This window comes from Equus caballus, chromosome 1 (genome assembly GCF_041296265.1).
Source record: "Equus caballus isolate H_3958 breed thoroughbred chromosome 1, TB-T2T, whole genome shotgun sequence".
In the NCBI taxonomy this organism is placed as follows: domain Eukaryota; kingdom Metazoa; phylum Chordata; class Mammalia; order Perissodactyla; family Equidae; genus Equus; species Equus caballus.
In genome coordinates, this window is record NC_091684.1 from 185,073,973 (window position 1) to 185,090,722 (window position 16,750).

The following is a 16,750-nucleotide window of genomic DNA, read 5'->3' on the forward strand; positions in this document are numbered from 1 at the left end:
TCAATTCTTACCAACACCACACAATCACTCGTTCCAGCTCTCCTTATGTGCAGCTTTTAGAAAGCGCAGAAGGCAAAGCAGTGGGAAAGACGTTTTCTTTCTGGAGGTATATCATTCTCTGATATGTATCCAGAGGCCTTCCTCAAGCTCTGTTGAGCCCTGACCTCTGCAGAGAATCACTGCTCTAGTCCAATCTTTTCATTTTATAGATGAGAAAACTGAGGTTCAAAGGAACAAACTTGCCCAAGATTAGCATGGTAGGGCTGAATTAAAACATATTTCCTGAGCTAGCTCTGATGACCTAGCAGTTAAACTTTGGCGTGCTCTACTTCGGCAGCCTGGGTTCAGTTCCTGGGCACAGAACCACACCACTCATTCGTCAGTAGCCAGGCTGTGGCACTGGCTCACATAGAAGAACCAGAAGGACCTACAACTAGAATATACAACTATGTACTGGGGCTTTGGGGAGGAAACAAAAAAACAAAAAGAGAGGAAGACTGGCAACAGATATTAGCTTAGGGAAAGTCTTTCCCAGTGGAAAAAAAAAGTACATGTATTTCCTGACTTCTGTCCACTCTATCACATTTCTATTAGAATAACAAGAGGACCTTGAGTTTCCTAATGTCATTTTTACAAACAGTCCCATCATATTCTTTTAAAAAACTAAAATGTGCAGATGCCTACATTTCCTCCTAGCTGCCACTAATGATTTTTATATTATTAATAGCAAAAAAAAAAAAAAAATACCTTGGTTGCTGGCCAAAAAAAATTCCAGGACAAATGGTAGGCACAAAAGGAAGCAACAGGATTTTTAAGTCCAAGGCCAGAGGGTGAGGTTGCTCTTCCTCATCACAAATTTCTGTCTTATTATGTAAATTCATTAAGTTTAGAATACTGTTAAGTACAATCCTTTTAGGGAAAGACCTAAATTAATTACTCAAGGCAAATGGCAATACTAACCCCATGTAATTGTAACAGTTACTAAATACTGTCATTCTCTCACATGGGGTAGAAGGAAAATAAAGATACTTCCTAGCAAAAACAATACACACAGAAGTCAGGAAACAGTTTCTAATTTGATCACACCAAGGGTATATCCAAAATAAAAAATACCACTCTGAAACAAAGATTACTTGTAACTCCAGAACACTTTAATTTTAAAGGGCTTTGATAAATAAAAAGCCCCACAGTTTCCAAAGGTCCATCAAAAAGGAATGAATTACCAGTCCCATCAGAGCTGTGGAAAAGTTTTTAAAAAAGGAGGGGGAGGGATGAAGGATGATAACCATTCTCTTTCAAAAAGATAAAGACAAAACACAACCACTAGAATGTCACTTGATATGAAGAGGCAGGAGAAAAATAACTGTCCATACTTGCCTTATACACAGTATTGGGCAATTAAACGCCAACTTAGCTACTTAGGAATGACTTGCTAAAACGTTGAAAAAATGAAAGACTTCATCCTTGTCGTAGACTGCCACTTCAGTGGCACACTCGGTGCACACAACTGGGTGATAGATTTCCTCCACTTCCGTCTCTGCCTGCTCTGCAGCATCTTCACGGTTGGTCCTCATCTTCTTATGGCCTCGCCTCTTCTTCCTGTTCTCTGGGGTTTTGTATCTTAGAACCTCCTCTTTGTTGACAGAACAATTCATCACAAACATTGCTCTATATTGAGTTTTGTACGATTCATGTCTAAGAAGAAAATGAAATGGAGAATTTCAATTTATGTTCTGTTTTAATAATTATCCATTTAGATAAAATTTGAGAACACCGAAAACTGAAATACCAACCAAAGTAAAGACACAAGAACAAAATAGGAAAGGTAAAGAAATTTAAGAGCTATTTTAAGAATAGGAAGAAACTTGTTAATAAATGATAGTATAAAGAATGAATATATCTTCCTTTCTACTGCCTTAAAAGTAACTTTTCTCTCAGAAAAAATTGATTTGCTTCTCAAATTGAGAACAAGAAAAGCTGCAGAAAAACTTGAGAGGTGACGTTTAAATAATCTTTGTGTCTTTTCCCGTTGTGGCCTGAGACTCTGCCCACCTCTCATTCCAGATGGTACCATCTGGTTACCATTTTAGTAAAAGCTACTTTTAATAGGTTAAAGAGCTTCTGACCTCATAATGCCCACTCTTGGCCTTATTCCTGCAGTCTAATGAACAGACAATGCTTCCTTTGTTCTCCTCATATACTTAATAGTTTCCTACATCTTTCTCCACTTAGCAAGCTGCTTTTCTTTTTTTTCCCCTTGAACTTCATGTAACAGAAATACCTGTCTGGCTAAGAACAATGAACTCAAGTTATGCACTCGTTAGTTACAAATGTTGATCTCTACCACCACCGCATCACCCCCCGACCACCAGGAATTTAAGACTGTGCAAGCCAGTGCTTCTCCAGATAAAACTATAAAAACTTCAGGGGCTGGCCCCGTGGCCGAGCGGTTAAGTTCGCGCGCTCCGCTGCAGGTGGCCCAGTGTTTCGTTGGTTCGAATCCTGGGCGCGGACATGACACTGCTCATCAAACCACGCTGAGGCAGCGTCCCACATGCCACAACTAGAAGGACCCACAACGAAGAATATACAACTATGTACCGGGGGGCTTTGGGGAGAAAAAGGAAAAAATAAAAAATAAAATCTAAAAAAAAAAAAAAAAAAAAAAAAAAAAAACTATAAAAACTTCATTTATACACCACTGTACTGGAATCCTATATTAATACAGAACACAATTTTTTTTTAAAGATTGGCACCTGAACTAACAACTACTGCAAATCTTTTTTTTTTTTTTTCTGATTTTTCTCCACAAATCCCCCCAGTACATAGTTGTATATTCTAGTTGTAGGTCCCTCCAGTTGTGGCATGTGGGATGAGGCCTCAAGATGGCCCAATGAGTGATGCCATGTCCGCGCCCAGGATCCAAACAGGCGAAACCCTGGGCTGCCGAAACAGAGGACGCGAACTCAACCACTCAGCCACGGGGCCGGCCCACCAGAAAACAATTTTTATTAAGGTCAATTTCCACTGTTAGATCATGAAGCAATTTCTTTTGAGTATGGGAACCCTGTAACACCGTTTACTTTGGAAGAAAAGCAGCTTAAGTACAAAGACATTTTATTTTTTCTTTCTTTCAATAACATATTCTAGGTGTTGATTTATATACATGTTGCCCACAGCCGCAAAGGGCGAGGAATGACAGGTACCGCCAAGGCTACTTGGGTTGTTTAAGCAATCAAAGTTTATTGATAAAGGGAAACAGAACAAGGAGCAGGGATAAAGGGGAACAACAAATCAGTACTTACAACATCCACACCATAATCAGCCTGGGAAGTCTCACTGAGGAAAGGACACTTTGCCTCAGACCTGGACAATCGGCACTCCCACCCGCCCTACAAACTATTGGGACTTCCCCGGCTGATTATGGTGTGGATGTTGTAAGTACTGATTTGTTGTTCCCCTTTATCCCTGGTCCTTGTTCTGTTTCCCTTTACCAATAAACTTTGATTGCTTAAACAACCAAGTAGCCTTGGCGGTACCTGTCGTTCCTCGCCCTTTGCGGCTGTGGGCAACAATACAAAACGCTTAAGAGCTCATATGAGTACAGAAATTAATTGTTGCAGACGATAAAAAAAAAAACCTCAAGCTAGCTAATAAGAATAAACTGCTTTTGGGTACTCATTAGTTCCTAGAACAAATCCACCACCTACATCATTGCTTAGTTTCAGTTAACTCGATTCAGAACATGGACTAAGGTAGGCATTTATAAGGCCACCAAAAAAGGGGGGAAAAAAGGAAAAGGCAGGGAGTATATTTGGATTAACAGAATGAAGGGAAAAAACACATGATCATCTCAACTGATGCAGAAAAGCATTTGACAAAATTCAATATCCTTTCGTGATTAAAAAACGGAATAAACTAGGAACAGAAGGAAACTTCCTCAATACAATAAAGGCTATATATATGAAAAACCCAAAGCTAACATCACAAGCAATGATGAAAGAGTGAAAACTTTTCCTCTGAGATCAGAAACAAGAAAAAAATGCCTGCTTTCACCACTTCTATTCAACATAGTACTGGAAGTTCTAATCAGAGGAATTAGGTAAGAAAAAGAAATAAAAGGCATCCAGATTGGAAAGAAGTAAAATTATCTTTGTTCACAGATGACATGATTTTATATATAGAAAACTCTAAAGATTACACAAAAAAACTGTTATCAAATAAATGAATTCGGTAAAGTTGCAGGGTACAAAATCAACACACAAAAAAATCTGTTGTATTTCTCTACACTAGCAATGAACAATCTGAAAAGGAAAGCAGAATCGAGGTTAACAGAGACTGGAGTGGGTAGGGGTAAAGAATGGGGAATTATTGCTTCATGGGTACAAAGTTTCTGGTTGGAATGATGAAAGAGTTCTGGAATTGGATAGTGGTGATGGCTGCACAACACTGTGAATATAGTTAACGTCACTGAGTTGTACACTTAAAAATGGCTAAAACAGGGCACAAAACAAGGGTGGCCACTCTCACCAGTCCTATTCAACACAGTACTGGAAGTCCTAGCCAGAGAAAGTAGGAAAGAATAAGAAATAGGTATCCACATAGGAAAGAAAGAAACTAAATTGTCTTTGTTTGCAGAGGACATGATCTTATAGATCAAGATCTTCAAAAACTCTAAAGACTCCAGCAAAAAACTGTTGGAATAAATGAATTCAGCAAAGTTGCAGGACACAAAATCAATATACAAAAATCAGTTGCATTTCTATATACTAACAACAAACTACCTGAAAAAGAAATTAAGAGAACAATCCCACTCACAATAGCATCAAAAATAATAAAATACTTAGGCATAAATTTAACCAAGGAGGTGAAAGATCTATATACGGAAAACTACATACTCTATGATCTCACTTATATGTGGAATCTAAAAAAACTGAACTCAGAAAAAGAGAGTAGATGTGGGTGGGGGGGATGAATGAAGATGGTCAGAGGGTACAAACTTCCAGTTACAAGATGAGTGAGTTCTGGGAATGCAATGTACAGCATGATGACTATAGCTAACAGTACCATATTGCATATCTGAAAGATGCTAAGAGAGTAGATCTCAAAGGTTTTCACCAATACACAAAAAAAGTAACTATGCGAGGTGAAGGATGTATTAACTAATCTTATTGTGATAATCATTTTGCAATGCACATATATCAAATCATATTGTACACCTTAAATTTACACAATGTTATATGTCAATTATATCTCAATAAAACTGGAAAAAAATTTTAAAAAATAGTATAGTTGACAATAAGCTGAATATTCAAATAAAATATTCAACAGAAAAATTTTTTAAATGGTTAAAATAGTAAATTTTATGTTACATATATTTTATCACAATTAAAAAAAGAGTGTATTTGAGAGATTATGTCATTCACAACATATATACAGTTTCACTGAATTCTTTTTTTTGTTGTTGTTGTTGTTTTATTTTTTTCCTTTTTCTCCCCAAAGCCCCCTGATACCTAGTTGTATATTCTTCGTTGTGGGTCCTTCTAGTTGTGGCATGTGGGACACTGCCTCAGCATGGTTTGATGAGCAGTACCATGTCTACGCCCAGGATTCGAACCAATGAAACACTGGGCCGCCTGCAGCTGAGTGCGCGAACTTAACCACTCAGCCACGGGGCCAGCCCCTTCACTGAATTCTTGTCAGCACTGGCAAGTGCTTTATTAGAAAAGCTACTTACAACAGAACTACAGATAAGCATAATTATTTGTATGAAGATCAGTCATGTAGCACCAAGGATATATGAGTACAGAACTTTATCAGAATTCCTAAGTACCTCAAGTCTATTTCAGATTTAAACAAAGGACAACCAAGTTGTTTCTTTGTTTTGTGTGTGTGTATGTGTTGTTACACTTTATTACCTTTGACAATCAAGACACAGTGTAGTCATGCAGGCAGGGCAATTCAAGACAGCATCACTATTTGGAACAGGCTGCTGTTGTTGACGAGGCCTCTGCATTCCAAAACCATGGTAGCTAGAACAGAAAAAGGAGGAGCGTGGAGGAGGGAACATAATGGCCTTTATAAAATCAAATTTGAAAAGGACCATGGAGTTTCCTCTTGGGATGATGAAAACGCCGTGAAATTAAATAGAGGTGGTGACTGCACAACACTGTGAATATACTAAATGCCACCAAATTGTTCGCTTCAAAATGGTTAATTAGGTTATGTGAATTTCACCTCAATTTAAAAAATCAAATTTGTAAACAGTTAAAAAAAACAATTCAAGCACAAAAGATAACATCCATTCTTCACCCTCATAAATTTTATCTCCCAGTAATTTTAAATTGCGACCATTTGAAAAAAGTCAGCCTCGTTTCTTGAATGGAAAAACTGACTACAGCAGTTTGAATTTAACAATGGGTTTTTTTTCTTTGCTTCTTTTCTTTTTAAAGATTGGCACCCGAGCTAACATCTATTGCCAATCATCTTTTTTTCTTTTCTTCTCCCCAAAGGCCCCACTACACAGTTGTATATTCTGGCTGTGCTATGTGGGACACCACCTCAGCATGGCCTGAGGAGCAGTGCCATGTCCACGCCCAGGATCCAAACCGGTGAAACCCAGGCCAACCAAGCAGAGGGCACGAACTTAAACTCTCAGCCATGGGGCCAGGCCCTCAACAACCGTTTTTTAAAAATCAATTGTCTGACAGCAACTTGCTAGCTATTTTCAAAATAAACTATTCAGCTGTTTTTTCTAAAACTTCTCTGTTTATGTCTGTATAAACATATACACATACATTCAAAATATGAATGTAGTGAAAATTATTTTTTCTAAAGATTCTAAATATTAAACTTAAGTTCTTACCCTCTTCTCTGCGCATCAACCCAGGCCTGATCTCTGTTATCCTTCTCAGGATCATACAGCAATTCATCATTTGTTGGAATCCTGTGTCGTTTCTTCTTTTTCTTCTTGGTCACCTGTGCTAATTTTGAAAATGTTAAGGATGTGGCTAAGCATCATGTCTAAAGTTCACATCTCTTTAATACAGAATGAAGAATCCAGTTTCCTAAGCTATATATTTTTTTCTATTTTCCTAAAAACATTTTTTAAACTATTCCTCCAAATAAAGTTCTTGTCAAATTAATACGGCACGAAAATTATGCCAGAGGAGGCAAAAACTGTTTCTTCACCAAAAACTGGTAGCTCAAAAAGTGAGCCCAAACAATGAGAATTCAGAGTCTCAAAAAGGCCACTCAAATCAAGCCAGAATAGAAACTATTTTTGATGTTTAAATTCTCTACTATATATATTCCCATATATATATGCTACTGAAATCAGAACAAAAGTTATCTCAAAATGAGTGAAAAAAAAAAACTATGGTCATCCATATACACTAGACTTTTAAAATGTACTTGAGCAGGTCAATATTTAGGCAATAATATATAAAAATACAAAATTACTTCTTTAATAAATTTGTTATTGGTATATTCCAGTGCAATTACTGATATGATTAGTTTTAGCTCTTGTTTGTTCAACTTTGCTCAAATTTTATAGAAAATCAAATCCAAGGAACAGAGAGATTGATTAAAAAAAAGCAACGAGTCAGGAAAAATTCTGCAAGAGAGTAAAAATATAGACACTGTTTGCAGGTGTGACAGCACATGTTGCACTCTAAGGAACCTGAGGGAAGAGAACCAGGAGCCCCGAGGAAGGAGGTCCTGAGTGGGGACAGACTCTCCCTCTCCCCAGGGGTGGCTACGCAGCACAGCTGTTGGTCCCATGTCTTCATACGTACGCATTCCCATCTGTTCTGATTCATCAATCCAGCTTTTGTTTTCACATCAAGGGCCTGCAATTTCTCTTTTTTTCCCCCTGCTTTTTTCTCCCCAAATCCCCCCAGTACATAGTTGTATATTTTAGTTGTGGGTCCTTCTAGTTGTGGCATGTGGGACGCCGCCTCAACATGGCCTGATGAGCGGTGCCACGTCCGCGCCCAGGATCCAAACCGGCGAAACCCTGGGCCGCCGAAGTGGAGCACGTGAACTTAACCACTCGGCCACGGGGCCGGCCCCAGCCCACAATTTCCTAAAAGATAAAACTCACAGGGAAATCCTTACATCAAATAATTGCTAGGCAAACCTTTTTTCATAAAATATAACTGCTAAATCTGGTAAACATGTTACTTACCTGCTTTGTCTTCATCCTCAGAATCAGAATCAAAATATATATCATCATAGTACTTTGTGGGAACTGCTCCAACTTTCCCATTTCCCAGGGAAGACCCTATTCAAACCACAAGGGAAGTTTACAGACTAAACCATACATAATTGACAAGAAAACACTCCATATATTCTTCTATCACCTCAAAGTAATACCAACTCATTCCCAATTTCACTTGAATGGAAAAATACTTTCACGTCAATGACTTAACTGGATTTCTGCGCTCTCTGCAATCACAGAGAACTGTTCCTCCTTGATTAAGTGTTCCAAATCATGAGAAAACTATTCTCTCTCACTTCCCATAAATCTAATTAAATAAAACCGGCATATTTCCAGGTTGCCAGCATACAATCTCTACCTTTCGGCCATGCAGAATACTGTGGAGACCCAGGAGTAAACATCTTGTTTTAAGAAGCTTTAAGGGAAAGAGGATAAAAGCCTTACCGAGAGGCAGGGGACGGAGTCAAGGACTCCTGCTCTTGTGCCTTGTGCCACGACATTACCTGTACTTACGTCATCATACGCCTGCATCCCTAATTCTTCCTCTCATTTAACGTCTGCTTTTGCTTTCATTCTTATTATCATATATGCTTTCAGTTCTTAACAGTTAATACACTAGCACATCAACACAGAAACCAAGGCTGAGGGGTCGTACTTTCACAAACCAGTTTCAGGTCAGGCACATTTTACATAAAGACCAAATATCAAAATGAAGTATGTCTCCTTACTTACTAAAATGAGACAGGAATTTGTGGTGACACATCATTCAATCTGCCATATCAGTGCTACATAACCCTAAAAATACTTCTATAAGCTTGTGTGTCTTTTTTTTTTTAATCCTGGGGTAAAAATTACAAAAGGAAATCACATAAGTAAACAGTACCAAATAGTTTCTTTTCAACAACACAGGAAACTTCTTCACTAGACATCAAAGAAAACTATGCTCAGGTTGCCAAACACATTTAGTCATTCACTCAATAAATATTTACTGAGTACCTACTGAAAATGCTGGAGACACAACAGAACACAAATAAGGTTCCTGCCCTTAAAGAGCTTAGGAAAATATCTCTATGAAAATCTAACTAAAAGTTTACCTGTTTCCAGAGAGGACAGCTTGTCCTCCATTGTTTTTATGGTGGAATTTAATTCAGCCTCCATTTCTTTTTCAAATTCATCTTCACTAGACGATTCACTTTCTCCAGTAAGGCACTCTCTGATGAGTTTTCGTTTCTGGTCAGGAGTTCCATGTAAAAGCACATCCACTTCATCTTCAGAACTAGTGCATATTTAAATCATAAAGAACAGGAATATTAAAGGATTAAAATAACTTAAAACTCCCATCATGTCGCTGCCCAACAATTTTAAGTTTTACAAGGTTACATTTGATCTATCTGTCATATTACATTCTCACTTAATAGATCAACTGTTTCTGCATATTTACAAATATATTTTTTAATGTCTGCAAAACATTTCCTCTTGTAGATGCTGTACATTATCTCTAACTCTTTGCTATTAAACACTACAACAAACAGTCCTGTATATGTACTTTTGTATCTTGATTTCCTTAGGATAAATGTCTAGAATCAGATACAAACCTCTTTCTGACTTCTTGAATTATCATACTGCTTTCCGAAAGTATTGCACCAATTCATAATCCCCATCGGTAATAACAAGTTTACTTCACAGAACTGGGAGTTTTTTAAAACTCTGGATACTTAAATAAAACTTAATATATATACCCAATACACAGCTAACATAGCCAAACAAAATGTTAACAGGCAACAATTAAATATTATAGTTTAAAAGGCACAGTGCTACAGAGAACTATAAAGAGAGAGAAAGCTAAATTATACGCCAAATTCTTCTGAGCAATTTCTGCCAATTTACTCAGCCTTTTGTGCCAGAGTTTCCCCATCAATAGCAGTATGACAGAATTAAACCAGATATCAGAAAGAATGAAATGTTATCAAAATGAAGGAAACGCCCAAGACATTTCTAATATAATCAGCAGTGCATACATAATGTTCAATTATCCATGGTCTGATGAACAGTTACAGACTATTCCTGGTTTCTGCTTCTCTATTTTTCCCTTCTGGAACAATGCCTTTGAGCCTCCAGCAGAAGGTAAATCAGAAAAATGCAATTCACACCAGTTTTGCTAATGATAGAGGCCTTATCAGATTCTACACCCATTCCTCATCCTCACCAACATGCTCCCTTTCTCCCTTACCACTACATTCACTCGGGTCCTCTTAACTCTGCCCGTACCACCACATCCTAAGGCTCTCCAGGCACCCAAACTCTTCTGCTTCATTCTACCCTTAACCCTGCTGCCAGAATGCTATTCCTAAAGAACTCTCATCACATCCCTACTCAACTATGAAAGAAATCATCCATAGCCAAATCTCCGAGCACAGTATTCAAAAGAACCTTCCACAATCTGGCTCCAACTTATCTTTTCAATCTGATCGCTTACCATTACCCTTGAACTACTCCAGCAGTCTTCAAATGGGGGCAATTTTGCCCCCCAGGGAACATTTGGCATAGTTAGACACATTTTTGATTGTCACACTCAGAGGCGGCAGGAGGGGCTACTGACATCTAGTGGGTAGAGGCCAGGGATGCTGCTAAAGATCCCACAATGCACAGGACAAGCCACAATAGAGAATTATCTGATCCAAGATGTCAACACTGCCAAGGTTGAGAAACTAATTTATCCTACATACCAGTGTTCCCAAAATGTGGGAATGTAGATTATTTTAAGCAGTGGAAAGCAGACAACTCACTAAATAACAATGAAGCCATTGCTGGTGGGGATGTAAAATGGTACCACCATTATGGAAAACAGGTTGGTAGTTTCTTATAAAACTGAACAGCAACTACCAGACAACACAGCAATCACACTCCTGGGCATTTATCCCACAGAAATGAAAGCTTAAATTCACACAAAAAGCTATAGATGAATGTTTATAGCAGTTTTATTCACAATAGCCCAAACTGGAAACAACCAGATGTCCTTCAACGAATGAATGGTTAAACAAATGCAGAACACTGCTCAGCAAGAAAAAGGAATGAACTTCTGATACCTGCAACAATGTCAACGAATCTGCAGAGAATTATGCTGAGTGAAAAAAGCCAATCCCAAAAGGTTATATACTGCATGATTCTATTTATATAATATTCTTGAAAAATGACAAAATTTCAGAAATGAAGAATAGATTAGTGGTTACCAGAGGTTAAGTAGGGCGCAGGGGCAGGAAGTGGTAATATGAGGAATCCTTGTGGTGATGGAGATGTTCTGTGTCTCGACTGTATCAATGTCGCTATCCCAGCTGTGATATGGTACTAGAGTTTTGCAGTACATTAACATCGGGGGAAACTGGGTAGAGGGGACACAGTGTCTCTCTGCATTATTTCTCACAACTGCATGTGAATCTACCTCAAAATAAAAAGTTTAATTTAAAAGTGAATCACAAGGCAAGAGAGTTCTATTTTTTGCAAATTTTCTTCAATGCTTGTGATTATTTCAAGAGAAGTCTCAGCATTTGGCACTGCCAGGTGTGTCAACACATCACGGGCCTCACACATTCCCGAGCACGCCAAGAATGCAAGGTTCTGAACACTCTTCACCCAGGCCTGTGTTTGCAGTGAACAACCCTGAGGGATGAGGCAATCTCTCTTTCCAAGGCAAAGAACAGGCTGATTTACTGCCTGCTGTAAAAGAAGTGGATTCTCCAGGCCCAAGTGGTCCTCAGCCAGGATGCCAACCCACCGAATGTGTAGCATCCGTCTGGGCCTCTCCATGTAACACCTGTAAGAGTTGGGAAATAAGAGCAACCAACACAAACTTGATGCTCCTGCTGTTTGCTGTGCTGTGAGTTGTCTCTGACTCAGGAGTCTCACGTCTTCTGCCAGCTTCCATGAAACAGTAACAGGCTATAAAATATTAGCTTACAAGTAGGGTAAAATCAAATCCTGACAGACACCTCTTAAACATCTAACATCAATCGCCCTTTTTAAAACAAGCAGCATTCGATGCAGAGCCTCGAGCAGGCAATACTAATAACACTGTTTCATTTTCACAGTATTTATTTTTATAGGCACCTTACCAGTGGCAACTGTCACAAGATTACAAAGTTTCCTTAAAGAAATTTAACTACAAAAATGTAAATTGACTTAAAGAAAAATATTAAATAAATAACAACACAGGTGAATATGGAGATGGTAATGGCAGAATGACTCAAGCCCAGGAAACACTGCTATATTTCAATCAAACTGAATTACTAATTGAAGCCTACATATACCCCCTTTACAGACCGGACTCATTAACTGAAACGCTTTTTCACAGGGAATCTTGGAACGCATCCTCACTCCCCACCACGGAAATCTTCACAGGAGTCTGAGCTCTTCTATACCGTAAAAGACAAATATCTTATGACTGACCTCTGTAGCCCAAAGCAAGCACATAATAGGTGCTCAAAAAAAAAGGTCTGTCAAATATTCCCTTACTTCTGTTTATGGCAGTTTAGTCTTCAAGATTGTCATTTCACATTAAATCCCACGAGCCTCACGACATACTTACGATGTAATTATTATATTTCCTTTTTACAGATGAGAAGCTGAGGTCACACTGCTAGTAAGCTGCACAGGCAAGATTCGATCTCACGGCTTTTGAAGACATACGCGTGATTCCACAATATCCCTCTTCCCTGAGCGGGTGTCAGCCCCGCCTCCCCCGTGGGTGCGCGACCTCACCAGAACCCCCTCGGCGTCCCACAGGGGACAGCGGGGCGCGACAAGCGCCCGAACCGCTGGGGAGAGGGGCCGCACGGGCCCGGCAGGCGCAGCCCGGGGAGGAGGCTAAGGCCTGGCCTCGGCCCGAAGTCTCGGGGCCGGGGCGCGGCAGGGGCCCACCTGCTCAAAGCCGGCTCCTCGTCGCTAGGCTCTTCAACTGCGTAGGGGTCATAGTCACCTTGGAACCGATTCATGATGGCCTGCGCGCCCAGATACCGTCTACAGGCGTTCGCACAGTATCTGTTTACTGCGCGGGTCCCTTCCCTAAAGCGTTCCGCACGCCACTTCCGCCCGCACTTCCGCGCCCTTCCTGCGCGCCTGCGCAGATAGCCCCAGCGAGGGGGCGGGGAGAGGGGGCGGGGAGAGGGGGCGGGGAGAGGGGGCGGGGAGAGGGGGCGGGGAGAGGGGGCGGGGAGAGGGGGCGGGGAGAGGGGGCGGGGAGAGGGGGCGGGTCGCCGGGTCCCACCACAGCCTTGCGCAGTTTCTGCTCAGCTGGAAACGGCTACCCTACTACCGGAAATAGTAATCAGCCCCTTCATGAGTGGCAGTCTCTGAGATGAACACTCTACGTGCATTGTCTCCCCTCGTGACGTGAAGAAGCAGAAATCTAGATGCTGAGGGACATGCAGCCTGAAATCCGGGCCAGCAGGTTCCCAGACACTAGCGCCCGATGTCCCTCTAACCTCCTTGCCTCAAGCCCTTCTCCTTTCTTTTCAACGCGCGGGTACTTTGCACTCACACTATTCTCCTCAGTCTGTCTACTGGAAAGTTGCTAGGCTGCCACCAGTTATCGCCTAATTACCTTTTCTTGGCCTCTTCTGGTCCCAACCTTTGCTCAGCCCTTAGCCGACTCCACTCGATACTTGAGGCAGATGACAGCTTCTCGATTGTGAGACCATTTCCTCCCCTCTTTCTGTACTGGCCTCCACTCGATTTCCTACCTCCTTCCGGACAACTTTCCCCTCTGCATGATCCCACTCAGATGACTGCCCCGTCTTCTGCGGTCCTTGACCTCTCCTCCAGTACCACTTCGGATTTCAAATTGCCTGGCTAGGTACCTCCGCCTGCTGCACCGCTGACCATTCAAAGTCAATGGAGGCCCAGACCAAACTCAGCATCTTCCACCTCGTTCCTGTAGCTGAGCCAATAACTACCTTCGACTCTTGATTTCTGCTTATGTCACTTCCTCCAACCTTACAACTGCTCTAGGCTGAAAGTCTTGGAATCTAGGTTGACTCCTTCTCTGTCCCTCCACGAGCCCTCAATTCCCAAGTCTTGTAGATCTCTTAGCAATATCTCTCTCATCCACTTTCCATACCCCCACCGCTCACTTTGACTATTGATACAGGCTCCTAATTAGCAGCCTTGTTTTGCTTTTGTTCCCTCTCCAATCCATGCTACTGTCTACTAGCAGAGTGACCCTCTTCCAGCACAGCTTGGCTCTGGATGATTTCCCTCCTAAAATGTCCAAATATTTCACCTTTGTTGGCTGATCTGTTCACCTTATCTTGCAACATTCTTGACCCTCCACAATGTGGTTCAATCCATCACGCCAGACTGATTTTCCCTACACATATCCAGCACAGTTTGCTGATTCAAGAATTTGTGTTATGCCTTCCACGACAAGACCTTTGCTTATGCTATTCCCTAAGCACGCTCTCCTACTTTTTTTTTTTTTTTAAGATTTTATTTTTCCTTTTTCTCCCAAAGCCCCCCCACCCCGGTACATAGTTGCGCATTTTCAGTTGTTGGTCCTTCTAATTGTGTCATGTGGGATGCCGCCTCAGCATGGGTTGATGAGTGGTGCCACATCTGCGCCCAGGATTCGAACTGGCGAAACAGAGCCAAAGCAGAGCTCAGGAACCTAACCACTCCACCACAGGCCGGCCCCCACACCCTCTACTACTTTTAATTCCACCAGCCAAACTCTGCTTCACGATCCTTCTGCAAGCAATGCATGGGTCAGTAAACAGACAGAATGACCCTTTAGGATACCTTTTAGCCGTGAGATGCCATAGTTATGGGAAGTCACACTGTACCTTTTCTATGATGCCTTTTCAGATTCTCCCTCTACATGGGATCTTTCTCTGCTTTGAACTGTTGTAGGATAATGTCCTATTCACACATGCCACGTGTTTTTCTGGTTTTCAACTATCATTCCACCCAACTCTTTTGAGAGGTACAGTGCTCTCCCATGAGTCACAGTGATGTGAAGGGATACCTGTTGGGGAACCCATTTTTCCTCTCCTGGGAATCATGGCCCTCCTCAGGGATATGCCCTTATGTCTATATTCATTCTGCTCCATGAAAGTTAGGCCATTACTTACCTACTTACTCACTTCCATAAACTTAAAATTAAGAGCTAGAGATTTTAGGGGGCCAGCCCCATGGCTGAGTGGTTAAGTTTGTGCACTCTGCTGCAGGCGGCCCAGTGTTTCATCGGTTCAAATCCTGGGCGCAGACATGGCACTGCTCATCGAGCCACACTGAGGCAGCGTCCCACATGCCACAACTGGAAGGACCCACAATTAAGAATGTGCAACTATATACCGGGGAGCTTTGGGGAGAAAAAGGGAAAAAAATAAAGTCTTAAAAAAAACAGAGTTAGAGATTCTAAAGAGTTGCCTATGGTTCCTAGGACTTCTAACAGGACAAATAAACTCAAGGGGCTGAGACTGCCATTTGGGGGTGGCTGTTTGGGGGTTATATATGATGATGAGCAAGCCAAAAAAAGCAGGAGTGTGTAACAGAGAGAAGCAGAGAGCTTTCCCTGACCCCCTTGTTGAAAACTTTAAGCCCTCAACCCCAAACCCTTCTCTCCATCCCATCTTCTCTGTCCCTTAATCCACTTTTTCCCCCTTGTACTTCATATTGTTTGCTTACTTCGTCTCCTGTTCCATTTCTCTACTGCTGCACAAAAACACCACCCCCAAATTTAAGAGCTTTGAAACAAAAATAATCGTCTACTTTCATCACAGATCTGCAGCTTTGGCAGGGATTACTCTGGGGTCTCAGTTTAGGACTGCACCAGCTGGGGACTGGCTGAGCATTCTCTTTCCGCACATCTTCCTCCTCAAAGCCTGGGGCTTCTTTACAACATGGCAGCCCCAAAGTAGCCAGCCTTCTTACATGGCAGCTCAAGTCTCCCAGACAGGGACCCCAAAGACCCAGATGGAAGCTGCACGGCTTCTTCTGACCTAACCTCAGAATTCCCAGAACATCTCTTCTGTCACATTCTATTGGTCAAGCTGGTCACTAAGTCCAGATTCCAGGCAAAGCGACAGATGCCACCTCTCAATGGGCAGAGTAGCAGAGATATAAAAGTTCTCAATTTACTACGTAAAAAAATGTTTTCCTCACTGTCTAAAAACAAAATGAAAGTTGAACAGAGTAAGTGGAATATTTCAGAAATCGTGAATTGACTGTAAAACATAGTATATTTACCAATTTTTTAAGTTTCTTAAAATACTTTCTGTTTACCAGTATTATATACTTAACTCGACCACTGAACAATCTGCACAGTGGGTGAAGCTGGTACTTTGTCCTGGTTTTCTTTCTTCAAGGTTAGAGTCTTGCCTTTTATTTCCCCTGAGGTTTAGCTGAGAGTTTAGCTGTTGTCTATGTTGCAGCAGTTCACGTGATGCAGTTTATGACTGGCTCACTCAGGACGACGCCACGGAAAAACGATCCCTGTTAAATTGGCTGGGGAAATCTCAGTACTTAAATGTTCCATTG

The 16,750-nt window shown here is 41.1% G+C and overlaps 1 protein-coding gene across 1 annotated transcript; it reads right to left on the reverse strand.

Annotated features, from left to right (window-relative positions):
- Nucleotides 1-1,129: 1,129 nt before the first annotated feature.
- EAPP (E2F associated phosphoprotein) lies at nt 1,130-13,568 on the reverse strand. Its single transcript, XM_070274107.1, has 6 exons — nt 13,136-13,568; nt 9,316-9,497; nt 8,189-8,284; nt 6,866-6,983; nt 5,919-6,032; nt 1,130-1,695 (listed from the first exon to the last, which is right to left on the reverse strand). The coding sequence occupies exons 1-6, from the start codon at nt 13,207-13,209 to the stop codon at nt 1,419-1,421; spliced, it is 861 nt and encodes a 286-aa protein (XP_070130208.1). The 5' UTR covers nt 13,210-13,568; the 3' UTR covers nt 1,130-1,418.
- Nucleotides 13,569-16,750: the final 3,182 nt, after the last annotated feature.

Bases quoted from the DNA above. Each gene is read 5' to 3' on its own strand.
- EAPP (XM_070274107.1), bottom strand. From the start codon at position 13,209: ATGAATCGGTTCCAAGGTGACTATGACCCCTACGCAGTTGAAGAGCCT. The intron at 6,984-8,188 runs GTAAGTAACATG...TTTCAAAATTAG, and splicing joins TGAGGATGAAGACAAAGCAG to CACAGGTGACCAAGAAGAAA. The intron at 6,033-6,865 runs GTAAGAACTTAA...TTTCTGTTCTAG, and splicing joins GTTGATGCGCAGAGAAGAGG to CTACCATGGTTTTGGAATGC.